Below are 26,917 nucleotides of genomic sequence, written 5' to 3'. Positions count from 1 at the left end.
TGAACTAGTGCAACACATCATTTTCAAGAAATTTGGTTACTTGAATAGGTGTGTGGTTGTCACAGTCAATCAGGGATAGGATAAATGGAAAGACACCAGTAGCACTGTTAGTTTGCTAAGTAGGCACAGGCAAAATATAACAAACTGAGTAACTTGAAGCGCAGAAATTTATTATCTCTCAGATCTGAAGGCTAAACTTTTGAGATCAAGCTGTCTTTGGGCTTGAAGAAGAATCAGTTTCATGCTTCTCACCTTTCTTCTGGTGGTTTGCTGGCAGTCTTTGGAGTTGCTTGGCTTGTTGGAAAATCACCCTGATCTCTGACTTCATCTTTATATGACTTTCCTCCTGTGTGCTTGTCGGTGTCCAGATTTGCTGTTTTTGTAAGGACACCAGTCATATTGGAGAGGAGCCTGCCGGATTCTATTATGACCTCACCTGATTACATCTGCATTGACCCTGTATCCACATAAGGTCATGTTCTGAAGTACTGCAAGACTTTAACATCTGAGTTTGAGGGATACACAAGTCAACTCATTACAGATGGAAGTAGTGTGTAGAATGTTTTCCAGCAGCAGAGGGTATGGAACCTTCCAGCAGGGGCTGGGATAGCTTGTCCCAAGACAGATGCTCTTTGGGAAGTTTCTCAGGGAAGTAAACTGTTTCTAATACCCTTCCTGCCTTCTGTCTGTGCTGCAGACCCATTTACCAGGTGCAGGTCACTGGCAGCAGGTGCTGTCCCCATTCTTCCTGAGTGTCTTCTGCTGGCCTCTGTGAAGTGGAGGTCAGTTTTCCCATGAGCATCTCTCAGCTGGTCCAGGCTACAGGCATGTCTGACCTGTTTCTGCAGTGAGTGAAGTTGCTCACTCGTGTCCGACTCTTTGCGACCCCATGGACTGTAGCCCCCCAGGCTCCTCTGTCCATGGGATTCTCCAGGCAAGAATACTGGAGTGGATTGCCATTTCCTACTTCTTCTGCAGTAGGAAGCCACTTTTCCAGAAAAGTCTCTCATGTGAACCCTTCACATCCTAATGCTGTTAAATAAATGAGTCATTGTTATAGTACAGCCATACTTTATTATTCATTTGATATATTGATGGAGACCAGGGACTGGTTTGGTATGTTTGAAACATACTACATGTTGTTTCCAGCTACATATCTCCCGCAGTGATTTGAAGGGCTGACACTCTTCCAGTGAGGTCATTGATTTAAGGTTAAATTCTTTTAGAGTTTCTATTGAAGAGTATATTCTACCCTATTAATAAGACTTCTCCCCTGATTGCCAAGTAAGATGTCTTTTTTTTTTTTTTCCTGTTGACAGAGTTTGGTTTTTAATTTTAATAAAGAAGCAGTTGATTGAGACACTGCCCTGGGATCCTCCACTCTAGCAGGAGAAAGTAAATGACTGTTGGACAAGACCCAGAGAAGTGCCCTATGAGGGCTATAAGGAAAGTGAGATCAGATTTCAGGGAGGGAGACATGGGTTAGGAAAATCAGAGATGCTTTTGTGATAGAGATAAGCCTTGAAACAGTGTTGAGGATTTCAATGGGAAGTGAGGCAGAAGCACACAACTAAGGGTGTAGACACAGAAAAGCTGGAGGTGTGTTCTGGAGCTTAGCCTACCTGTTAAGAGAATTATAAGAAAGGAGACTATAAAGGCATGTTAGGGAAGATTGCGGAGAACCTTGAAAACCAGACTGAGAAATTTATTCTGAATTTTGATAGCAGTGTGAACTATTGGAGATGTTTGAATGTGGGAACAGTATGATCAGAGATGACCTTGGACAGATCAGTCTGGTGGGTATAGTGGATTGACATGAGACTAGGAAAGTTTTTAGCTCGTACAAAAGTTCAGGAGGTAATAGATAACCCAGGATGTTGTCAAAGGCAACAAATTAGGATGAACGTGAGACGGATTACTGGTAATTTCTGACACAGTCGTCTAGGAAAGTAGAAGAAAGCACAGGACTAAATGTAATTCTTTTTCTTCTTAATTGTTCTAATTTAAAATATTAATGATACCTTCTTAAATGTATGCCAGATCTAGCTTCGTAGGTCAGAGATAGTGTTTGGACACAAGTTTTAATCTAAAGCTGTACCACAGATCATGGTATAAATTTTTTTTCTCCTTTTTAAAGTATTCTTCATTTTCTAACAATTACACCATTTTTATGTCAGTTCAAATTTCAGCTTGATCAGCCCAAGAGAGACATAAAATGTCTCTATAGAAAATATTTACTTTAGTATGTAATATTTAATATCGGCAGTAGTATAGTGTTAGTTAGTCATGTCTGACTCTTTGCAACCCCATGGACTATATAGCCCACCAGGCTCTTTTGTCCATGGAATTCTCCAGGCAAGAATACTGGAATGAATAGCCATTCCCTTCTCCAGGATATTGGATTACACGCTCAGTCCTATCTGACTCTTATGGACGCCATGGACTGTAGCACACCAGGCTTCTCTGTCCATGGGATTTCCCAGGTGAGATTACTGGAGGAGGTTGCCATTTCCTCTTCCAGGGGATCTTCCTGACCAAGGGATCAAACCCACATCTCTTGTGTCTCCTGCATTGCAAGCAGATTCTTTACCCATTGAGCCATCAGGGAAGATTTCTACCCCTTTTATCTAGTAACTAACAGAATATTATTGGGATTGGCTCTGATCGGCACAGTTTTGATCATGTTCTCATTGCTAGAATAGTGGTTGTATTTAGGGGGAAATGGTGTAACTTACTCACTTAAACCTAGGTTACAAGTTCATCCTGTAGCCTAGAGAGGGGCCAGACTGAAGTGTCAGGGAGGATATGACTCCTTGAACAAAAAGTGATGCAGTTGCTGGAAGTAGAGTGGGTGCTGGAGTTAATGCCACTACAGAAAATAGAGTACCTTGCCAAAGTCATAGCTGATGAGAATGGAGCCACTATTTTAACCTAGGCAACTTGATTCTAAGTTGTTATGCTTAAACTACATTGCACTGCTTTCTGTTTTATCATATTCAACTCTAGATTTGGAGAAGGCAATGGCACCCCACTCCAGTACTCTTGCCCAGAAACTGCCATGGACGGAGGAGCCTGGTGGGCTGCAGTCCATGGGGTCGTGAAGAGTCGGGCATGACTGAGCAACTTCACTTTCACTTTTCACTTTCATGCATTGGAGAAGGAAATGGCAACCCACTCCACTGTTCTTGCCTGGAGAATCCCAGGGACGGGGAAGCCTGGTGGGCTGCCATCTATGGGGTCACACAGAGTCGGACACGACTGAAGCGACTTAGCAGCAGCAAGCAGCAGCAGCAAGTCTAGATTGGATCCTGGCTTAGCCTTTGTGCCGTAACCCACTTGTGAGTGCCATTTGTGAACTAATTCATTATGAAATTACAGTGAAGTGCCTACTACTTGCAGCTCTCCTCTTGTGCTAAATAACATTACTAATTAAAAGTCATACAGGTTTTTCCATAAGATATTACTGCAAAACCTGAATGAGGATTGAGACTATTTTTTATTTTTAGAAATTTAGTGAAGTATAGCTTTTACTTTTTTGTGTGACTTTGTGTGTAGTTGTCACTTGGGCTATAAGTTTTACCTTCTCTTTCTGTGCATTGGTTCACTCTTGTAAGCGATAGTTCTTGGGATCTCCTATGTGTCATGCACTGTACCAGGTCCTGGGTAGTGACCTGGATATTTAGAACAGAGGTGGCCCCTGCTGTTGTGGCATTTATAATCTAGTGCAGAACACGAAGTGTTAACCAAGACTGAGAAGTATTGTGAAAGAGAGGTCTGCTGTGTTAAGAGTGAAGATTGTGGAAGACTGAGCAGAGATGAAAGATAAATGGGTGTTAACCAAAGAGGAAAGGGAACAATATTATAGGTTCCAGAAAAAGCATGTGCAAAGTCTGGATGGTGTGACTGTGTGAGGAAAAGAAAAGGTGTGTATGTATACATATAACTGATTCACTTGCTGTACAGTAGAAACTAACACACTATTGTAAAGCAACTATACTCCAATAAAAATTAATCAAAATACATTCTTTTTTTAAAAAGCTCAAATGTAGCATATAGGTATTCATTGTGAATATGAGGAACTTCAAGTTAGTGATACCTGTATTCTTTCTTCTCTCAGGCTCACTCACTCTTTTCTAAGTCTTGACCCTTTATGTGCTCCTATCCATTCTCTTCAGCCTCCTCTGTGATCTCAGGCAGTTGTTTAACCATTATTTAAACACAGTTCATTCTCCCAACAGTTTCTTCCTTTCAGTCTTCTCTTAGCCTGGTCCTCTTGGAATTTGCTTCTTCCCCTGGGCTTTCTTCCTCAGCATTTGATATAGGACCTCTGTTAGAATTGGTGCAAATGTAATTATGGTTTTGCACCATGAATTTTGGGCTTCTCTGGTGGCTGAGATGGTAAAGAATCTGCCTGCAGTGTGGGAGACCTGGGTTCGATCCCTGGGTTGTTAAGATCCCCTGGAGAAAGGAATATCTACCCACTCCAGTATTCTGGCCTGGAGAATTCCATGGACAGAGGAGCCTGGCAGGCTACAGTCCATGCGGTTGCAGAGTCAGACACTACTGAGTGAGTTTTACTTCACCATGAATTTTAAGTCATTATAACTAGGCTCAACCACTTTTTTATTAATCAGAATAGGAACCATTACAGTCAACACATTTTTGCCAACAATAAATAAGTTTGTTTCTCCTGTAGCATAAAAATTTGTGCTTCAGGATTAGACAGACTTTTAGAAAGCATTTTCTGCATCCTGCTGGTTGTGGAAGCGTCTTCCCTGCAAAAAGTCATGACGTTTGAAGAAATGGTAGTCCGTTGGTGAGAGGTCAGGTGAATATGGTGGATGAGGCAAAACTTCACAGCCCAATTTGTCCAACTTTTAAAGCATCGGTGGTGTGACATGCAGTTGGACATTGTCATTGAGACGAATTGGGCCCTTTCTGTTGACCAATGCCGGCTGCAGGCTTTGCAGTTTTCAGTGCATCTCATCGATTTGCTGAGCATACTTCTCAGGTATAATGATTTTGCCAGGATTCAGAAAGCTGTAATGTATCAACCCAGCAGCAGACCACCAAACAGTGACTGTGACCTTTTCTTGGCTCAAGTTTGGCTTTGGGAAGTGCTTTGAAGTTTCTCAATCCGTCTCCTGAGCCAGTAGTTACCTTTTTGTTGCACATCACAATCCGATTGATAAATTATTGTCGCATTGAATAAGAGAAGATGGCACTTCCAAATGATGATTTTCTTGATTTGTGGTCAGCTCATGAAGCACCCACTTATCGATCTTTTTGCCTTCCAGTTTGCTTCAAATGCCAAACGACCATAGAATGGTCATTAGCAGTTCCTGGGCCAAATGTGTTGTTGATGTTGCAAGTTGTCTTCCCTGCTTTATGACCCATTTTGAACTCCAATAAGAAAATCACTCAAATTTGCTTTTTGTCTAACATAATTTCTGTAGTCTAAAATAAATATAAAATAAACAGCAAGGAATGTCGTTAGCAAAAAAAAATAAAAGCAAGAAATGTGCATTAAAATTATATGTAACATAACTATTTATTTATAATGTATTCCAATATCAAATGGCAAATTTCAACAATGCAAAAACTTCAATTACTTTTGCACCCACCTAATATATTATCTTTTGGGACACTTCATCTATTTCTGTCTTTTAATTTAAATTGAGTTTCAGGGTATTAATATACTGTTTCTCTCCCTACCCCTAGCATCTAGTACAGGGCATGGCTCATGGTTAGTGCTCAGTAAGTATCCTTTGAATCATGTGTAGAACTTTTAAACCACCTTTGGTAGGGATATTTTAATGATTTCACAAAATAGTAACCAGTTGAGAAACTTGTATTTTTGCTATTTCCAGATGATTGGCTCTTGGAGATAGGAAATATATCAGTTCCTTAATCAAAATATTTGTTATTTCTAGACAGTTTTCTGATATATACTCATGGTCAGTTATTCATTTTGGGGTCTCATAGAATGTAAGCTGCAGCCTGATGGAGCTCATATGTCATCTTTCCTTGTACAGCTTCATGTTTTCTTTTGCAGGCTTTGCACTTGGCAGGGGTTAAGTAAATACTGGAGGTTTTTTCAGGGCCATTTTTTGTCATTAATATTTTCAGTTAAACCTTTTATTTTGAAAAAGTTTCAAACTTACAAAAAAAAAAAAAAAAAAAAACACAGTTGTAAAAGTGATGCAGTGATCTCTAGAAATCCTTCACCTGTCCTGAGTCAACCATTGTTGACATGTTGTTGTTGTTATTAAGTTGTGTTTGACTTTTTGTGACCCCGTGGACTGCACCATGCCCGGCTTCCCTATCCCTCACTATCTCTTAGAGTTTGCCCAAGTTCATGTCCATTGATCAGTGGTGCCATGCAACCATCTCATCCTCTATTGCCCTCTTCTCCTTTTGCCTTCAGTTTTTCTCAGTACCAGAGTCTTTCCAGTGAGTCAGCTCTTTGCATCAGGTGAGCAAAGTATTGGAGCTTCAGCTTCAGCAAAACCCCTTCCAGTGAGTATTCAGGGTTGATTTCCTTTAGGATTGACTGGTTTGATCTTACAGTCCAGGGAACTCTCAAGAGTCTTCTCCAGCTCCATAGTTCAAAAGCATCAATTCTTGGGCACTCCACCTTCCTTACTGTCCAGCTCTCACATCCATACGTGACTACTGGGAAGACCATAGTTTTGACTGTATGGACCTTTGTTGGCAAAGTGATGTCTTTGCTTTTTAATACACTGTCTAGGTTTGTCATTGCTTTCCTTCCAAGAAGCAAGTGTCTTCTAATTTCATGGCTGCAGTAACCATCCACAGTGATTTTACAGCCCAAGAAGAGAAAATCTGTCACTGCTTCCACTTTTTCCGCTTCTATTTGAAGTGATGGGACCTTGAAGTGAAGGAACCAGATGCTGTGTTCTTAGTTTTTTTAATATTGAGTTTTAAGCCAGCTTTTTCACTCTCCTCTTTCACCCTCATCAAGAGGCTCTTTACTTCCTCTTTGCTTTCTGCCATTAGAATGGCATCATCTATTGTTGACATGAAAGTGAAGTTGCTCAGTCGTGTCCAACTCTTTGCGACCCCATGGACTGTAGCCTACCAGGCTTCTCTGTCCATGGGATTTTCCAGGCAAGAGTACTGGAGTGGGTTGCCATTTCCTTCTCCAGGAGATCTTCCCGACCCAGGGATTGAACCCATGTCTCCTGCATTGTTGACATAGTCATCATTACATTTTAATGGATCCATTTTATCTTCACTGTTAACTTATTCCTTATACCTTTTTGTCATCTTTGTTTTAGTCATTACACTAAGGGTTTATGATACTCATTTTTAATGTATCACAGTCTACCTTCAAACAGTATTATACCATTTTACATATAGTATAAGAGTATATAGGCTATACTTCCATTTCTTTCTCTTGTGTCTTGTCTAATCCTTGTTATTTACTGTGCATACTCTATACATCCTGCAATATATTACTGTTTTTGCTTAGACCGTACTTATCTTTTAAAGAGATTAAGAAAATGAAAAAAGTTACCCATATTTTTACCATTTTCAGTGCTTTTTATTTCTTTGCGTTGATCCAGATTTCCCTTAAAGACCTGACTTTCACATTTCTTGTAGTACAGGTTTTCTGGCAACGAATTCTCAGCTTTTCTTCATCTGACAATGTCATTGTTTTGCTTTCATTTAGGGATGTGTTATCATTGGGTGTAAAATTCTAGGTTCAGCCATTTATCTTTCTCAGCACTTTAAAAATATCACACCATCTTCTAGTTTGCATAGATGAGAACTCTGTTGTTATTCTTAACTGTTTTCCTGTAGGATATAAGGTTTCTCTCTCCTCTGCCTGCCTTTAAAATTTTGCTTTGTTTTTCAGCAGTTTGACTATTAATATGATGTAGTTTTCCTTTTATATTTTCTACTTCAATCAATGAAGTCACTCAGTCGTGTCAGACTCTTTACAACCCCATGGACTGTAGCCCACCAGGCTCCTCCGTTCGTGGGATTTTTCCAGGCAAGAGTACTGGAGTCGGTTGCCATTTCCTTCTCCAGGGGATCTTCCTGACCCAGGGATTGAACCCAGGTCTCCCGCATTGCAGGCAGACGTTTTACCATCTGAGCCATCAGGGAACTACTTGGAGTTCTCTAAATTAAGTTTGGGGCCATTATCTCTTCAAGTACTTCTTCTACTCATTACTTCTTTTGGGATTCCAGTTGCAAATATGTTAGTCTGTATTGTCCCACAGCTCTAAAAGGCACCATTCTATTTTTTCACTCATTTTTTCTTTGTATTTCAATTTAATCATTACTGTTGACTTTTCTTCCAGTTTACTTATTCTTTCCAGTTTACTTATTCTTTCTTCTACGGTATCCAGTCTGCTGATTCGCCCTTCAGAGGAATTCATCTTTCATCGCTGTCTGAACATTTATTAAGTGTCAACCTTATTTTCTACTAGATCTTCTAATATATTAAAAGTTATTTCAGTGTCTCTATCTGATAAGTTCCAATATATGCATCATCTCTAAGCGTGAGTCTGTTGCTATTTTTCTCTCTTGAAGTGGTTTTTATCATTTTGAGAAATGTTTCTTGTAATTTTTTGATTGAGTATTACACATTGATTATAGATGAAAAGTAGAACCTTAGGTATTTATATTCAGAACTGGTACACCTTTTCTGGTAATTAGGGTGAGTCAGTCTAGTTTGTTGAGCTAAGTTTGGGGTGGTGGTTATCGTTACCATTGGTGTACCACTGACTTCAAATTCCTCTCGCAGTAGGTTAGTACTACCGTGTTTTTGATGTGAAGCCTTCAGTGTTGGAGGATTTTTTTAGTTGCTTCTGTACCACTCTTCGGAGAAGGCAATGGCACCCCACTCCAGTACTCTTGCCTGGAAAATCCCATGGATGGAGGAGCCTGGTAGGCTGAAGTCCATGGGATCGCGAAGAGTCAGACATGACTGAGCGACTTTACTTTCACTTTTCACTTTCATGCATTGGAGAAGGAAATGGCAGCCCACTCCAGTGTTCTTGCCTGGAGAATCCCAGGGACAGGGGAGCCTGGTGGGCTGCCGTCTATGGGGTCGCACAGAGTCGGACACGACTGAAGCGACTTAGCAGTTAGCAGCAGTACCACTCTTAGCTGACACCTTGCCCTATATACTTATGAAGGGTCTCTCATCACATTCTTGCCCCCTCCTAGGGGCAGACTGCTTTTACTTGTTTAATGTAAGATTTAGGTGCTGGAAGGAGTTTTGCAGTTTTCCTGTTTGAACCTCAATCTTAGGCCAGTTCTGTTACCTGAACCCCAAGGGCAGAGCTTTCTCAGTGATTCTGTCACTTCTCTACTGCCTCTGACTCAGTGCAGGGTTTAAGAATGCAGGGAGATTCTTTTCTGTGGCAGCTGAGCTTTCCTTTGTATCAGAAGGGGAGGAGGAGGAGAGCAGGGCAGAGGGTGTGGGGGTGAGCAGTTTCCCCGCCTGTCTTCCAGTGCTAGAAGACATCTGATTCATATCAGCATAGAATCTGGCCTGAGTGGGCTTTCTGTCCCTCCTCCAGTGTTTGGCTTGCATTTGCCTCACGTCAGTGCAGAGTAAAGGAGGATGTGTGTTTCCTGCTCTTTGCAGCAGCAGCTAACCTTTGCCTGCTATCAGTGCAGGGACTCGCATATGGGAGGCTTTACTGTCCCTAACAGCAGCAGACTGCTTTTGCTACCTGTCAGGATTGATCTGTGACATGGGTGAATTTCTTGCTCCTTCCCCAGTAGTTGATCATCACGTTGTGCTCCTGCAGGCCTAAAGTGTAGATAAACTTGTCTTGGTTCTCCTGCTCTAGCCGCAAGTCTTGGAGCAGGTACTATGCACCTGGACCACCTATGGGCCTTTCTCAAATCCTCCCTGTTCACACTTTTTCATGATCATCTCATGAGGTACAGGACCATGAAAAAAGAATTGAGCGGGTGCAGAATCCCCTTGTGTCTGGGCCTTTTGGAGTTCTAAATTGCCATACTTGGCCCTAAAAGAGTTTGTTAAAATTCAATTGTTGTGGCAACATTTTTTTCTTTTTTTCTATTTGGGTCATGCTGCACAGCATGTGGGACCTTAGTTCCCCAAGCAGAAATCGAACCCACACCCTCTGCTGTGGAAGTGCAGTGTCTTAACCACTGGACCACCAGGGAAGTCCCAGCAACATCTCTCTTTGCTGTGCTCTGTCAAAGGTGATGAAAAGTGGTTCGTGTGTCCCATTTCCTCAAAGGGGCTTGTCATCCTGTGGAATTTAGAGTCCTAACCACTGCACCACCGGGGAAGTTCACATCATTACATCTTAATTAATCTTGCAGCTTGCTTGTTTTAGAAAAAGGAAATAACTCAAAGCATAAGGACATAGTTGGCCTTTTTTTTGTAGCAGGGCAGTTCAGAGCTGGGGTAACTGTCATCGGTAGCCGTAAGGCACAGACAGGGAAATTATCACATGAAATAGGAAAGAGGGGGTTGAAAAACTGATCCTTTAGAGATAGGATGCCTTGCTTAATACTGTTGTATGTTGTAAATCAGTTTAAGAATAGTAAAGGTAACTGTTGTTAATAATGTTTGGTCATTATTCTTTCTAGGAAAAATTTGTGGATATTTTCCCCCAAATACTCAAGAGTATAACTGACTCCTCAGACTGCTGGTTAATTTTTAATGCTTTTACACATCAGTTTCCTTTTAGTTAAATGTCAGGACTATTTTTCCTAGTACTAATAATGTCACATAATAATGTCACATTAGATGACCTTTGATAACTTTGCCAGTCGACCTTCTGAAGTGCTGGAGACCTTTATTACGTTCCATTTCAGTTTTCCTGGGCAAACTAAGGCATCCAGACCAGATTATTTTAGCCCTTTTGCTAATTGAGCTGGCCATCATTGAAGTTGTTTGGTGAAGTTTGAATTTCTAAGTTATATTCAGGACAGTGGCTACCTGGTTCTCGTTTCTCTGAGGAAGTGCTGGTCTCATTTCTAGTCTCCCCGCCCCCCTCCTTAAAAATTGTGCAGCAGAACTTGACAATAATTACTTAAGATACTAATTTTTTTTTTTTTTTTTACAAAGTGTGTGTTTATGTGTTTTGGCTATGCTGGGTTTTCGTCGTGGCACGTAGGCTTCTCTAGTTGAAGTGCACAGGCTTAATTGCCCTGTGGCACATGGGATCTTAGTTCCCCAACCAGGGATTGAACCCCAAATCTCCTGCATTGAAAGGTGGATTCTTAACCACTGGACCATCAGGGAAGTCCCAGTTCAGTTCAGTTCAGTCACTCAGTTGTGTCCGACTCTTTGTGACCCCATGAATCACAGCATGCTAGGCCTCCCTGTCCATCACCAGCTCCCAGAGTTCACTGAGACTCACGTCCATCGAGTCAGTGATGCCATCCAGCCATCTCATCCTCTGTCGTCCCCTTCTCCTCCTGCCCCCAATCCCTCCCAGCATCAGAGTCTTTTCCAATGAGTCAACTCTTCGCATGAGGTGGCCAAAGTACTGGAGTTTCAGCTTTAGCATCATTCCTTCCAAAGAAATCCCAGGGCTGATCTCCTTCAGGATGGACTGGTTGGATCTCCTTGCAGTCCAAGGGACTCTCAAGAGTCTTCTCCAACACCACAGTTCAAAAGCATCAATTCTTCGGCGCTCAGCCTTCTTCACAGTCCAACTCTCACATCCATACATGACCACAGGAAAAACCATAGCCTTGATCAGACGAACCTTTGTTGGCAAAGTAATGTCTTTGCTTTTGAATATGCTGTCTAGGTTTGTCATAACTTTCCTTCCAAGGAGTAAGTGTCTTTTAATTTCATGGCTGCAGTCACCATCTGCAGTGATTTTGGAGCCCAAAATATAAAGTCTGCCAAATAATACAATTACGTAAAGTTTAAAAATAAAATAAAATTAAAAAAATAAATAAATAAATAAAATGAAAATGAAAAAAAAAAAATAAAGTCTGACACTGCTTCCACTCTTTCCCCATCTATTTCCCATGAAGTGATGGGACCAGATGCCATGATCTTCGTTTTCTGAATGTTGAGCTTTAAGCCAACTTTTTCACTCTCCTCTTTCACTTTAATCAAGAGGCTTTTTAGTTCCTTTTCACTTTCTGCCATAAGGGTGGTGTCATCTGCATATCTGAGGTTATTGATATTTCTCCCGGCAATCTTGATTCCAGCTTGTGTTTCTTCCAGTCCAGCGTTTCTCATGGTGTACTCTGCATAGAAGTTAAATAAGCAGGGTCACAATATACAGCCTTGACGTACTCCTTTTCCTATTTGCAACCAGTCTGTTGTTCCATGTCCAGTTCTAACTGTTGCTTCCTGACCTGCATACAAATTTCTCAAGAGGCAGATCACGTGGTCTGTTACTCCCATCTCTTTCAGAATTTTCCACAGTTTATTGTGATCCACACAGTCAAAGGCTTTGGCATAGTCAATAAAGCAGAAATAGGTGTTTTTTCTGGAGCTCTCTTGCTTTTTCAATGATCCAGCAGATGTTGGCAATTTGATCTCTGGTTTCTCTGCCTTTTCTAAAGCCAGCTTGAACATCAGGAAGTTCACGGTTCACATATTGCTGGAGCCTGGCTTGGAGAATTTTGAGCATTACTTTACTAGCGAGTGAGATGAGTGCAATTGTGCGGTAGTTTGAGCATTCTTTGGCATTACCTTTCTTTGGGATTGGAATGAAAACTGACCTTTTCCAGTCCTGTGGCCACTGCTGAGTTTTCCAAATTTGCTGGCATATTGAGTGCAGCACTTTCACAGCATCATCTTTTGGGATTTGAAATAGCTCAACTGGAATTCCATCACCTCCACTAGCTTTGTTCATAGTGATGCTTTCTAAGGCCCACTTGACTTCACTTTCCAGGATGTCTGGCTCTAGGTCAGTGATCACACCATCATGATTATCTGGGTTGTGAAGATCTTTTTTGTACAGTTCTTCTGTATATTCTTGCCATCTCTTCTTAATATCTTCTGCTTCTGTTAGGTCCATACCATTTCTGTCCTTTACTGAGCCCATCTTTGCATGAAATGTTCCCTTGGTATCTCTAATTTTCTTGAAGAGATCTCTAGTCTTTCGCATTCTGTTGTTTTCCTCTATGTCTTTGCATTGATCACTGAGGAAGGCTTTCTTATCTCTTCTTGCTATTCTTTGGAACTCTGCATTCAGACGCTTATCTCTTTCCTTTGCTCCTTTGCTTTTCACTTCTCTTCTTTTCACAGCTATTTTTAAGGCCTCCCCAGACAGCCATTTTGCTTTTTTGCGTTTCTTTTCCACGGGGATGGTCTTGATCCCTGTCTCCTGTACAGTGTCACGAACCTCATTCCATAGTTCATCAGGCAGTCTATCTATCAGATCTAGTCCCTTAAATCTATTTCTCACTTCTACTGTGTAATAAGGGATTTGATTTAGGTCATACCTGTATGGTCTAGTGGTTTTCCCTACTTTCTTCAATTTAAGTCTGAACTTGGCAATCAGGAGTTCATGATCTGAGCCACAGTCAGCTCCCAGTCTTGTTTTTGCTGACTGTATAGAGCTTCTCCATCTTTGACTGCAAAGAATATAATCAATCTGATTTCGGTGTTGACCATCTGGTGATGTCCATGAAGTCCCAAGATAATAATTTTAATTTTAGAGGCTTTGGTCAAATGTGCCAGTGATGGTCCAGAAAGCTGAATGGAAGTTCCATGTGTACAGGCAGAACATTTTTTTATGAATTGACTGCGGGCAGTGGCAGGAAGGGCTTCCCTGATGGCTTAGATGGTAAAGAATCCACCTGCAATGTGGAAGACCAGGGTTCCATCTCTGGGTTGGGAAGATTTCCTGGAGGAGGGCATGGCAACCCACTCCAGTATTCTTGCCTGGAGAATCCCCTTGGACAGAGAAGCCTGGCAGGCTACAGTCCATGGGGTTCGCAAAGAGTCAGACACGACCGAGCAACTAAGCACAGTGGCAGGGATCCCCAGCCTCCTTTGTCTAAGTCTTTTTCTTCTAGGCTACAATTTTGTAATCATCTGCGAATGTTCTGCTGTGATGGGTGGTAGGAGGTGGATCTTGTTAATATTTTGACACATGATCTTTTACTTCTTGTTTTCAGTTCAGGCCTCTCCTCCACTAACTGTGCTGTTTCCCTGAGGGTGCCCTAGGGAGTAAGCCTACACTTCTTGTGGATTTAGGTAGGGAGGGGCTTGTTACTTGGTTGTATGGGATGTAGGAGAGGATTTAAGCATCATATTGCTTTTTATATTGAATTGTAGACCATTCTACATGCTCACTTTCAGAACTACCTGGGGTTTCTGATTACTTCACCTTTTGGGGGTTCTGTTGCACATACTGGCTCCCCTCCAATTTACACATAGGCTTTATTTCACCTTTCTTCACTCTGTTAATTATATTATTGCTTATCATTTGCTTGTCAGTCTTCCAAAATTTTATTGTTGTCTTCTCTTCAAATTTCTGTGCCTCTGTGGTTTTATGACTTATTTATTCTTTGTAGTCATTAGAAAGATTTGAGGAGTGTGAGAGGCAAATGAGTGCTTTTAATCTGGAAGTCCTAAAATACTCTATTATCCAAAACCTTGCAAGCCAACATTCTATTTATTGTTCTTAAATACCAAGGCCCCCCAAATGATTTACTTTTAATCATTATAAAATCCATTTGTCTTTCATTACTTTCTTTTCCATTTGTCTCAGTTGAAAGTAGCCAGTTAATTGCCTAGTTTTCTAAAATAATGTGCAGAGTTCTGCTTTTGTTATAGCTGATTAACTCCTTTTGGGTTGACAGTCCTGCAGATACCAACGATAAACTCAGGACAACATATTAAAAAAAAAAAAAAGCTATCAAAAAACACTGGTGAGCAACCAAAAGCAGACAGAAACTAGAGGGTAAGGTTCATCTGTACTTGTAAGAAGGAATTATCACTGGGTGAATTGCCATTTCTTATGGCATTTAACTTGAGGTCATGCCCAGTTTGGTACTGTGAAGGGTGACTAAAATTGAGATGTAGACCCTCAGTCTTGGCTTGAAGAGTTTGGGGTTTGACTCCAGTCAAGTTAAATGCCTTCTGAAATAGTCAATAACCTTTGGAGAAATGTGACAGAATCCAGAATTTGGCTGGCTTAAAGAACTAGATGACACAGTTTGGAGCATTTGTACTAACTGAAAAATGAAGAATACAGAAAAAGTGATCCAGAGAGGAGTATAAGCTGTCTAAATCTTGCATACGGACAAACTCTGGGCAGCCTAACTAAGGCTAAAAGGATTGAACAGAGGTTTTAGTTTTCATTCCCCCACAGGGGAAACAAGAGTTTGGAGTTTGACTCCAGTCAAGTTAAATGCCTATTAAAATAGGCAATAATCTTTGGAGGAATGTGACAGAATCCAGATTTTCTACAACATATTATTTACAATGACCAGAATATAATCCAGAGTTTCTAGACATGCTCAAGGGAAAAGACAACTCTTTGAGATTGACCCTGAGGTGACCCATATGTTGAATTTAGTTCACAAGGATTTTAAAGTACCTATTATGACAATACTCAAGGAAGTAGAGAAACATAGATTATATAATAAATGAACAAATATGAAATCTCAGAAAGTCTCATCATTTTTCATAATGAACAAATAGACTATAAAAAATGGGAATGTAGACCTGAGAAGTGCTATATATGAAATAAAACATTTTATCAAATAGGCTTAATAGCAGATTGGAACTAACAAAAGGAAGCTTAGTGAACTTGCAGATAGATTAATAGGAATTATCCAGTCTGTAGAACAGAGAGGAAAATGACCCAAAGTAAAATGAATGGAGGCTCAGGGACCTCTGAGATAAAATAAAAATGTCTAATATATGTTTATTGGCAATTCCAGAAGGAGAGGAATGGGAGAATGGTACAGAAAAGTATTTGAAGAAATATTGGCCAAAATTGGTGAAAGGCCTAAAATTATCAATTCAAAATGAAAGAAAGTGAAAATTACTCAGTCGTGTCCAATTCATTTCGATTCCATAGACTGTACAGTCCACGGAATTCTCCAGGCCAGAATACTGGAGTGGGTAGCCTTTCCCCTCTCCAGGGGTATCTTCCCAACCCAGGAGTTGAACCCAGATCTCCCACATTGCATGCGGATTCTTGACGAGCTGAGCCACCAGAGAAGTGAAGCGTGGCAAATCCACTCATGATCAATACAAAGAAAATCACATAGGGGCATGTTATATTCAGACTGCTGAAAGCCAAAGATAAAGAGAAAATCTTGAAAATAACCAGAAGTAAAACAGCTGGACCCTATAAAAAAGATTGCTGAAGATTTAAAAAAAAACAAACCATCAACTCTAAATTCTGTATCATTAAAGCTACTTTAAAGATACAAATGAAATAAAGATGAACTTTTTTGGATAAACAAAAACTAAGAATTTAGTATCAGCAGACCTATACTACAAGGAGCTCTAAAGGAAATTCATCAGGTTAAAGGGTAATGATACCAGATGGAAAGTCAGATCTTTAGGAGATAGTAACTGTGTGAGGAAACAAGGATTAATCTTTTTTCCCCTTATCTTTTAAAATATACATGACTTTTTCAAGCAAAAACTATAACATTGTGTTGTAGAGCTCCTTAAAGTGGCAGGAATGGAGTGTGGTAAATGGTTCTTATATTACATGTGAAGGGATTACAACATTAACTGAAGTAAACTAGTTAAGCTTAAGGATATATATTGTAAGTAAATCAGAAAGTGAAGAGGAACTAAAAAGCCTCTTGAGGGGAGTGAAAAAGTTGGCTTAAAGCTCAACATTCAGAAAATGAAGATCATGGCATCTGGTCCCATCGCTTCATGGGAAATAGATGGGGAAACAGTGGAAACAGTGTCAGACTTTATTTTGGGGGGCTCCAAAATCACTGCAGATGGTGACTGCAGCCATGAAATTAAAAGACACTTACTCCTTGGAAGAAAAGTTACGACCAACCTAGATAGCATATTGAAAAGCAAAGACATTACTTTGCCAACAAAGGTTCGTCTGATCAAGGCTATGGTTTTTCCTGTGGTCATGTATGGATGTGAGAGTTGGACTGTGAAGAAAGCTGAGCAGGGAAGAATTGATGCTTTTGAACTGTGGTGTTGGAGAAGACTCTTGAGAGTCCCTTGGACTGCAAGGAGATCCAACCAGTCCATTCTAAAGGAGATCATCCCTGGGTGTTCTTTGGAAGGACTGATGCTAAAGCTGAAACTCCAATACTTTTGCCACCTCATTCAAAGAGTTGACTCATTGGAAAAGACTCTGATGCTGGGAAGGATTGGGGGCAGGAGGAGAAGGAGACAACAGAGGATGAGATGGCTGGATGGCGGACATGGGTTTGAGTGAACTCCGGGAGATGGTGATGGACAGGGAGGCCTGGAGTGCTGCGATTCATGGGGTCGCAAAGAGTCGGACACGACTGAGCGACTGAACTGAACTGAATGCCTACAACAGTCTCTTAAAATATAGTGCTAAGAGGTATATTAAAAACCCATAGATGAAATAAAATGAAATTCTAAAAAAGTATTTGGGTAGCCCAAAAGAAGTCTCTGAAAGAAGAATAGAGACACAAACAGAAAACTTGGAGGGGAAAAAAAAAGAAAACTTGGGTCTGGGGAGAGAGGCTAATAAGATGGTAGCTCTAAATTCAGTCACATCAGTAATTAAGTGTAAATGTAAATTTTTAATAAAAGAGATTTTCTGTGTGTATATGTGTATCAAGACCCCACTACATAATGCGAGATATGCTTTGAATATAAAAGACAAGAGTTGAAAGTAAATGTGTAGGAGAAATTATACTATGTAAAAAGTAAATATGTGGAATTCCATGAAGGTCCAATGGTTAGGACTTGGTGCTTTCATTCCCTGGGCCCAGGTTTGACCCCCTAGTCAAACCTGGGCCCAGGGGTTCAGGATGGGGAACACGTGTACGCCTGTGGTGAATTCACGTTGATGTATGGCAGAACCAATACAATATTGTAAAGTAATTAGCCTCCAATTAAAATAAATTTAAATTAAATAGTTTCATTATTTTATCTCTAAAATAATGAAAATAATGTGCAATTTCTTTACTGAACACAAGATGGCAGAGTAGTCACAATACTTGCAAAAATGGATCTGTGCATTGAATGCAATGAAATATGCCATATTTTACTATGTGAACACACCTTTTTTCCTTCATTTATTTTAGAGCCAAAAAAATGAACGGTGGTGATTAGTGTAATACATAGGCATATCGCAGTATAGTGTCATAATAGTTTGTACATGTGTGATAAACATTAAATAAATTTTTGTTGGATGAATGTAATGTGGGGCTTTGGAGTTACATTTGTTTTTGAATTTTAAAACAAAAATTATTTTAAAATCTAATTATAAAAATACCACTTTTCCTTAGTAGCGGTAGTTCTCAGACTTTTTGGTTTTAAGATCCCTTTACTCCTTTAAAAATTATTGAGAACCTCAAAGAACTTCTGTTTATGATGTTCATATCTATTAATATTTAGAAATTGAAAGAATTTCTTAATTTAATAAAAAAATAAATTTACTGTATATTATCATAAATAATAATATTTTCATGAAAAATAACTATGTTTTCCAAAACAAAACATAGTGAATAAGTGGCATTGTTTCACATGTTGGCAGATATCTTTAATGTATGGCTTTGTAGGTGGCAACTATATTCTGACATCCCCTTCTGTTTTTAATCTTATGCACTTGTGAAAGAATGAAATTTTTAGAAAGGCAGGCAGCATCTTAGTATCACTATGAAAAAGTTTTGATCTTGGACCACTGAAAGAGTCTTGAGCTGTGGGGGAGCCCCTCAACTGTACTTTGAAACTCCCTGACTTATAGAACAAAGAAAAACTGAAATATTATCAGTTACAGTGTGTGGCCTGAGCCATGGGGATACAGTTCCCTCCTCATTGGTGGGCTGTAAAGGGTTCACATATATTGTTACCCAACCTGAAAAATTGTGAGAGCCTCCTCTGGGAGATAGATTAATAGATATAATATATCACTTGAGTCTTACATTGTTCTGTGTCATCTAGAGCTAGGAGTTAAGAATAGTTTGGAGCATGCTGAATTCCAGTTCTGAGTTCAGTTATTTGAGATATGAGGTGTGATTCAGGTTCTCTAGGTGGCAAAACGCTTTTCCTATCTAACCAGAGTTGGAGAAGTAACTAAAAATAGAGCTCTCTGGAACTGGAACCACCCATTGCTGCAGAGAACGGAAGATGATCTGGCAGTTGAACATAGATTGCCATATGACCCAAGAAATTCAATCCAATGTATATACTCAAGAGAAATACAAATATATGTCCACATAAAGACATGTACACAAATGTTCATAGCAGCATTATTCATCGTAGCTAAAAAGTGGAAACAGCTTAAGTGTTCCTGAGCTGATGGGTGGATAAATAATATGTGATCCATCCATACATGGACTATGATTCAGCCATAAAAAGGAATGAAGTACTGATACGTGCAGCAGCATGGATGAATGTTGAAAGTAGTATACTAAATGACAGAAGGTAAACACAAAAGATGACATATTGTGTGATTCCACTTACGTAAAATGCCCAAAGTATGTAAGTCTAAAGAGACAGAAAGTACCTTTGTGATTACCCAGGGCCGGGGAGGATGGGAGAATTGCTCCCTGAAGAATGTTTCTGCATTTTGTTAAATTGTGGTATGTATTATATGGTCCATGACCCCTATATGCTGCTGCTGCTGCTAAGTCGCATCAGTCGTGTCCGACTCTGTACGACCCCATAGACGGCAGCCCACCAGGCTTCCCCATCCCTGGGATTCTCCAGGCAAGAATACTGGAGTGGGTTGCCATTTCCTTCTCCAGTGCATGAAAGTGAAAAGTGAAAGTGAAGTCGCTCAGTCGTGTCCGACTCTTAGCGACCCCATGGACTGCAGCCTACCAGGGTCCTCCATCCATGGGATTTTCCAGGCAAGAGTACTGGAGTGGGGTGCCATTGCCTTCTCCATGACCCCTATATAGGGACTCATAATTTTTCACAATATCAGTATCAAAAACTTGAAGGGAGTCTTCCCTTTAAAGAACTGACAAGTCTCTGTTTGTTTCCATTTTAAAACTTTTTAAGATCAAATCATGAGAGTTCTGTAACTAGTATCTCTTTTATCCTTAGCTCCTAGGAACTTCAGGATCACTTTTAATTGCTTAGTCATAGTAATATTGTTAGATTTGGCAACTGGTATGTTTTCTGTTACACTTTTTAAAATTTGTACACACAAACTTACACAAGCTTGAGATTAATGTATTATGATAAGTCGCCCATAGTCTTTATCAGTAGCAGTTGGGGTTTAAATTACCACAAATTTAAATGTACATGAAAAACCAGAGGCAGTGTTTGCTAAGATGGAAGAGCTCTTTGCATGTAAAATGGCAACATTAGTATTCAGGTTATACCTGAAATGATATTGAAATGTCTCCCATCAATAACATTCAGGTAACAAAAGACATATTAATGCATCTCTGGTCAATAAGTTGTAAAGACTGTCATTCTGTGATTGATTTGATAATTTTGAAGTGGCTAGTTTTTATTCTAGGAACTTATGTGAGAGCTCAGAGTTCCAGATATATAACACAGACAAGATAATTTAGTTTGAAAATGTTAGAACAGATACTGCCGGTGCATGGCCTAAAGAGGTCAGTGTAGCTGTTCTTCTGAGCGTGCTTCCAATTGCACTGCAGCTCTGTAGACTGAATTAGCCATAAATGTACCCCCTGAATATTGCTATGGCATTTTTATTGGTATATTTAAACATTAATGTATATGTTCCCAGTGGAACTGATTTAGCTTTAGTAAGTGACTCCTCCTCCTCTTTTTTCTCCCCCAGCTTCATTGAGGTACATTTGACCTATAACATTGTGTTAGTGTAGGGTGTACAGCATTATGCTTTGGTATGTGTATATGTTGTGAAATTAAGTTGCTGTTCTTCACAGTAGTCAGCCAGTCCATTTCTTCTATCTACTCCTGGTTGGGGTTTAAAAAACAAAGTACAAAAAATAAAATATCAGCACAAAGGAGGGGATAGACAGGTAGGTAAGTCAGTAAGTAGCCTCCTTAAATCTCCCTCTACCACTGAAAGTCATCCGTGTAAATAATCTAAAAGCAACCGTTGGGCTCTGACTAGAGGATCTTGGTCTCAGCCGAGTTTCGCACCATTTGGGATTGATGTTTCATGAATCCCTTCCTACCCATCCTTGTTCTTAATGTTATTATTAGGATTTAGGTTTTGCAAAATTTATTAGTAGCCTAGAATTAATGAGATTGTATCTTGGGGTCCATAAATACTATTCATTTATATTTAGAGGGCAGTCAGCTGTGTAAATCTGCCACACCTGAACAAAAAATATAGAGTTTTAGAAAGACATTATGTCATTTTAAAATTTAGAAAGTTGCAAAATTCTAAAAGTCAAGTGGTAAGAACTCATGGGAGACAAATCTTGCGCTTTAGAAAGTGCTATTTAAAAGTCATGCAGGGTGCAGATTTGTTATTGTTTAGTTGCTAAGTCGTGTCTGACTCTTGGCAACCTTATGGACTATAGCCTGCCTGGCTCTTCTGTCCATGGGATTTTTCAGGCAAGAATACTGGAGTGGGTTGCCATTTACTCCTCCAGGGGATCTTCCTGACCCAGGGATTGAACCCAAGTCTTTTGCACTGCCTGCAGTGGCAGGCAGATTCTTTACTGCTGAGCCATCTGGGAAGCCCATGGTGTAAATAGAATACAGTAAAGCATGAAGGAAAAGCATAAAGCTAGGTTCTTTGTGACTGTTTTCTTCTGCCACAGTCAGGGGTCCAAGTTTTAGTTGGTAGGAAATGCTTTTGAAAAAAAAAAAAAAATGGAAAGAGATAAGAGGGAAGAAGAAAAAGAGAGAAGAGAGTCTCTGAACCAGGGGAGATGCACCTGTCACATTTTGGGACAGGTTTGAAAGTCTCATAATTAGCAAATTACTAATACTGCCAAATGTGGTTGGATCTAACATTTCTTGGGCTTTAATTCCACACAGTGAGGGATTTTATAAGCATTCCTAGTTTGTCCATTTGAAGGGGATGAGAAGTTCTTCAGGTCTGGAGTCCATCAAAAAGGAGGGTAGATTATGAGAGGATGAGGGTCGATCTAGAGAACTGGGAGGCAGTCAAGAACACATGTGGGAGATACAAGGCTCTCTGTGCTGATCAGGGACAGCTGTTGAACTGCCTGGTCATCTCTCTGCTGTTGCTGAAACACGTGGATTTCCATCAGAAGATTAGATGATCGTGTGTTATAGATTTCATGTTCCTGAGAAACACTAGAACTCTGCATGTTTGGAATGCATTCTCTGTCTTTAAAAACCTATTGGTGGGAGAGGGAGAGGGTGGGAAGATTTGGGAGAATGGCATTGAAACATGTAAAATATCATGTATGAAATGAGATGCCAGTCCAGGTTCGATGCACGATACTGGATGCTTGGGGCTGGTGCACTGGGACGACCCAGAGGGATGGAATGGGGAGGGAGGAGGGAGGAGGGTTCAGGATGGGGAACACATGTATACCTGTGGTGGATTCATTTTGATATTTGGCAAATCTAATACAGTTATGTAAAGTTTAAAAATAAAATAAAATTAAAAAAAAAAATAAAAATAAAAAAACATAAATTAAAAAAAAAAAAAAAAAAAAACCTATTGGGAATAACTCTGATCCTAATCATTACTTCCTTGGACTGCAAGGAGATCCAACCAGTCCATTCTGAAGGAGATCAGCCCTGGGATTTCTCTGGAAGGAATGATGCTGACGTTGAAACTCCAGTACTTTGGGCACCTCATGCGAAGAGTTGACTCATTGGAAAAGACTCTGATGCTGGGAGGGATTGGGGGCAGGAGGAGAAGGGGACGACGGAGGATGAGATGGCTGGATGGCATCACTGACTCGATGGACGTGAGTCTGAGTGAACTCTGGGAGTTGGTGATGGACGGGGAGGCCTGGCGTGCTGCGATTCATGGTGTCAAGAGTCGGACATGACTGAGCGACTGAACTGAACTGAATCATTACTTCAGACATTTGTGGTCTCTGGGACTTCAGAGCATTAAACAATAGCGAAAATTCCTTCTAAATTGGCTGGGAAAGGTTTATGGGGAAGGAGAGAGGAGGGTGCTCTACCAGTTCCCCCCCTACCTCCATTTTCCTGACTTATTTGGAGGACTGCTAAAAGAGAGATTTTGTGAATTTACCTCTTTTTGTTGCCTAAATTTCCTTTAAGTAATTTTATAAAGCAATTTTCCAAAATTAAATTGGTGGGGAAACTGCAGTACCCTTCTTGGGTTTGAAATTTAACTACTTTCCTTCAAAGGTGATTATATAGGATGAACATCTTAAATTATCTGAGTTTATTTAAATTCATGGAAGTCATTACATAAAGAAGGATTAATCCTGGAAATAAGAAAACCAGTTCTCCTTGCACTCTTGAGGTGTCTTGAAAGGCTAGGTTTGTCTACTATCTAGTTTTCAAATAAAGGATTAAAAGAAGTTCACTTCCTTGGAAAGGCTATTCAGTGAGCTCTTCTCCTCTATTTGTTACTTCTATTCTTCCTTCTTCTTAAAAGATAAAAATGTACCAGAAGGTGGACTCCTTCCAGGGTCCAGGAGTGGACTCTTGTCTAACACTTGGGAATGAATCGTCCAAGGAGACACATGTACTGACAGAGCAAAAGACGTCATTGGAAAGGGGAACCTGGGCGGGAGAGAGCAGGGTGAGAGAACCCAGGAGGACTGCTCTGCCATGTGGCTCGCAGTCTCAGGTTTTATAATAATAAGGTTAGTTTTCCAGCTTGTCTCTGGCCAATCATCTTACTTGTGCCTGTGATTGCATCTCTCAGTCAAGATGGTTTCCAGTGCAAGGGTTTCTGGAAGGTTGGCAGGTGGGTGTCTCCTTACCCCTTATGCCCTCTCCTGAATTCTTCCAGCTGGCAGCAGTTTTGTCAGTTCTGGGTTCCATGTTGTGAGATAACACTCAAGCGGTTATTATCCTGCCTGGCCATGGCAGGAGTGTTTCTGTCAATGGTTCCCTAACAAAAATATAGTTAAATATATGAACAGATGAAATAAATATTTGGGGAAGATGAAAGAATTCCTAAGATCTAAACAGTAATCTTGGTTCCTTGAACAAGTGCAGAAAAGAACTGCTTGCTTTCACAGAGTGTGCCTCAGTGACCCAGTCCCCATCTCTCATCCTTTGCTGAGATGATCAATTTATGGATGACAGCTCCATTCTTTTTCATCAGATTCTCCTGCCAGGGCAATAGAGGATGATGTGATAATATGAGAGGTAGAGGTTGGGGCAGAGGGATGGGAAGAGAGAGAACTTTTAAAATATTAAATTCAGTGTTTCATGATTTTTTGTGTGTGTTGGGAGGGAGTTCTCTTATAGGTCTTTTGCACATCTTGCAAGCCGAGGCACTGACTCTGTCTTGTTCTAGCCACCTTTTCAGAAATTTTTGCATGGTGATCATCCTTCAGTGGTACAGGTAGTGTTTCCTTCTAGAGCAAAGAAAGGAGAGATTTGTTTACTGTTCAGTATAAACAGAGATCATGTCTGCCTCCAGAACAAAGGGCAGGTGTATTTACTGCCCCTTATAAAAGGTTCTTGGCTTCCTATGCTCAAGGTTCCTTTTCCATCATGCAGCACGTTGAGTGTACAGCTGCTTATCTGGCCCTCTTCACAAAGCTCTGTGGGAATTGGGGCTCGGAAAACTTACGTAGGTGCTGAATTTTCTAGTTACTGCTGCTGATGTAAGTACTCAGCTATCCTTTGTCTCTAACCTAGGAGTCTCGTGTTTTCTGTCAGGACCCATGAAACCAGCAGCCTAACTTGTTAGCTTGCAAGTATGGTGAAACCTCAGACCCTTTATATCCTTAATACTTCTGAGTAACGGTTTGTTAAGTGGGATGTATTTGGAAAAATTTATTAAAACATCTACTTTGTACAGTTTTTAAGAAGTTCATTTAGGGTATTATTTCTCCTTATTTGATGTAGGCTTTGTTTATAATGTCAGCCCATATATGGAGTATCATCCTGGCGGAGAAGATGAACTTATGAGAGCAGCAGGATCAGATGGCACTGACCTTTTTGATCAGGTAAGGTGCTGAAAGTGATCATTCTATCCTAGTTGGGACCACACTCTTAGGTTCAGTAGTGTGGCAGTGGTAGAGAGAAAGAAAATAGTGGCATAAATTTCAGATGTGTTGGCTTGAATTTTGAAGTGTGGGAAGATGCTCATAAATAGCAACTGCTCATTTAATTTGCCTTTGAATTAGGAATAGAAATATGCCTTCGTCTGACAAATGCTTTATTTTGTATTTTAGTGATAATTAATAACCATGTTGTAGTACTGGACTTTACCAGTTGAGATACCTGAACTAGTTGAGTTATTTTTAGAGTTGCCTTCTGAACAAATGAAATTTAATTTCTGTTCCTCTTATGTTCTCATCCATTTGGAGATTTATTTTTTTACCAGGCTACCAGAAATACAATTTGTTTTGTATTTTAATGTACTTACACTCACCTGCTTAAATAGCCAAATATCATTTGCTATTAGTGTTTTTACTGGCTTGGAAAAAAGTCATTTTTGCTTATCAGTGATACTAGGATTCTCCTTGGGAGGCTCTTATTGCTAATTTAAGGTAAATTCCCATTGTAATTTGGTATTGGTTATCTGCTAGCAATGCAAGTGAAATAGAAAACTGGGAACATTTGCCAGGAAAATTTATTTACCAGGTTTTCATCTCTTCTGTGTGTCAACTGGAAAAAACAAACAAAACAGTGTGAGAATTGTGATTAAGTTTTATTGGTGGCAAAATGAGAGCTGTAGTCTGGGAGACAGCATTTCAGAGAGCTCTGAGAAACTGCTCCAGTGGGTTGCAGGAGAGGTCGTATGTTTTTAGTGAAGTGGGGTACATGTCGTCAAGCTCATATTTCGGCAGAGGCTTGCTGTTAGTCACAAAGAGCAGATGTCACTCTTAGTGATTTTAATGCTTCCTAAGTGTGAGAAGATGTAAGAATTTAAGCTTATAAAATCTTCTCTTGAAAATATCTAACTCTCTGAAGGCCCTTTTTGCCAGTTTTTACCCGAACACAGAGTGTCTCATTCTTGATCTGTGCCCTGAATTCCTTTCAGGGTATGTTGAAGGTCAGTGGCTGCAGTGGCTGGTGACTTCATCTTTGTAGAGGCAGATGGCAAGAGACAATTTTTAGTTGGCTCCTGTAACCTCTTGATGGCTGAATGTACTCTGCCATAGATGAATTTCCAGTAACATCTAGTCCTGTTTATATTTCTTAGTGTCATGTGATTGTAAGGACCTTATTTAAGCTTGTTTGGGGGAAATCATAAGAACTACTATATTGTTCTTTAGCAAGTTCTACAATCCTTTTGTTGACCGAAAAAAAAAAAAAAATGCACTCGGGGCATTATTGAGAACTATAGTCCAGAAGCAGCCTGTCAGATAGCTTTGAGAAGGTGTTCCCAAAGAGATAAGGGAGAAACCAGGATTTATAGGAATTTTTGCTGGGAAAAAAAAAAACATCAATTGAATATCAAAAGATTATTACTAATCACAAAAAGAAAACCTCTCAAGTTAATGATTTTAGTGTTTTTCTATGTATAGGAAGATCAATTACTCCTTTGATGTCACCTTAACTCTCTAGAGCCAGTATCCTCTTTTTCTCCGTCCTGAATTCTCCTTGGTGGGTGGTGATGGTTTAGTCACTAAGTCATGTCCAACTCTCTTGCTACTCCTGTGGACTGTAGCCCACCAGGCTCCTCTGTCCATGGCATTCCCCAGGCAATGCTGGACTGGGCTGCCATCTCCTTCT

The 26,917-nt window shown here is 40.1% G+C and overlaps 1 protein-coding gene across 7 annotated transcripts in view; it reads left to right on the top strand.

Annotated features, from left to right (window-relative positions):
* LOC129619998 (cytochrome b5 reductase 4) overlaps positions 1-26,917 on the top strand; it is a 117,947-nt gene that overhangs the window by 9,730 nt on the left and 81,300 nt on the right. For 5 of the 7 annotated variants that reach the window (XM_055535580.1, XM_055535579.1, XM_055535581.1 and 2 more), the window contains one exon: positions 25,082-25,182. The exons of the other annotated variants lie outside the window; for them this stretch is intronic. In XM_055535580.1, coding sequence (XP_055391555.1) covers positions 25,082-25,182 — 101 coding nt within the window. Of the gene's footprint in view, positions 1-25,081; positions 25,183-26,917 lie in introns of those variants that run through there. 7 annotated transcript variants of the gene reach the window in all.

Source organism: Bubalus kerabau, chromosome 9, assembly GCF_029407905.1.
Source record: "Bubalus kerabau isolate K-KA32 ecotype Philippines breed swamp buffalo chromosome 9, PCC_UOA_SB_1v2, whole genome shotgun sequence".
NCBI lineage: Eukaryota > Metazoa > Chordata > Mammalia > Artiodactyla > Bovidae > Bubalus > Bubalus kerabau.
The sequence above is the reverse complement of the archived record's forward strand: the minus strand, read 5'-3'. Positions and strand labels throughout refer to the sequence as shown.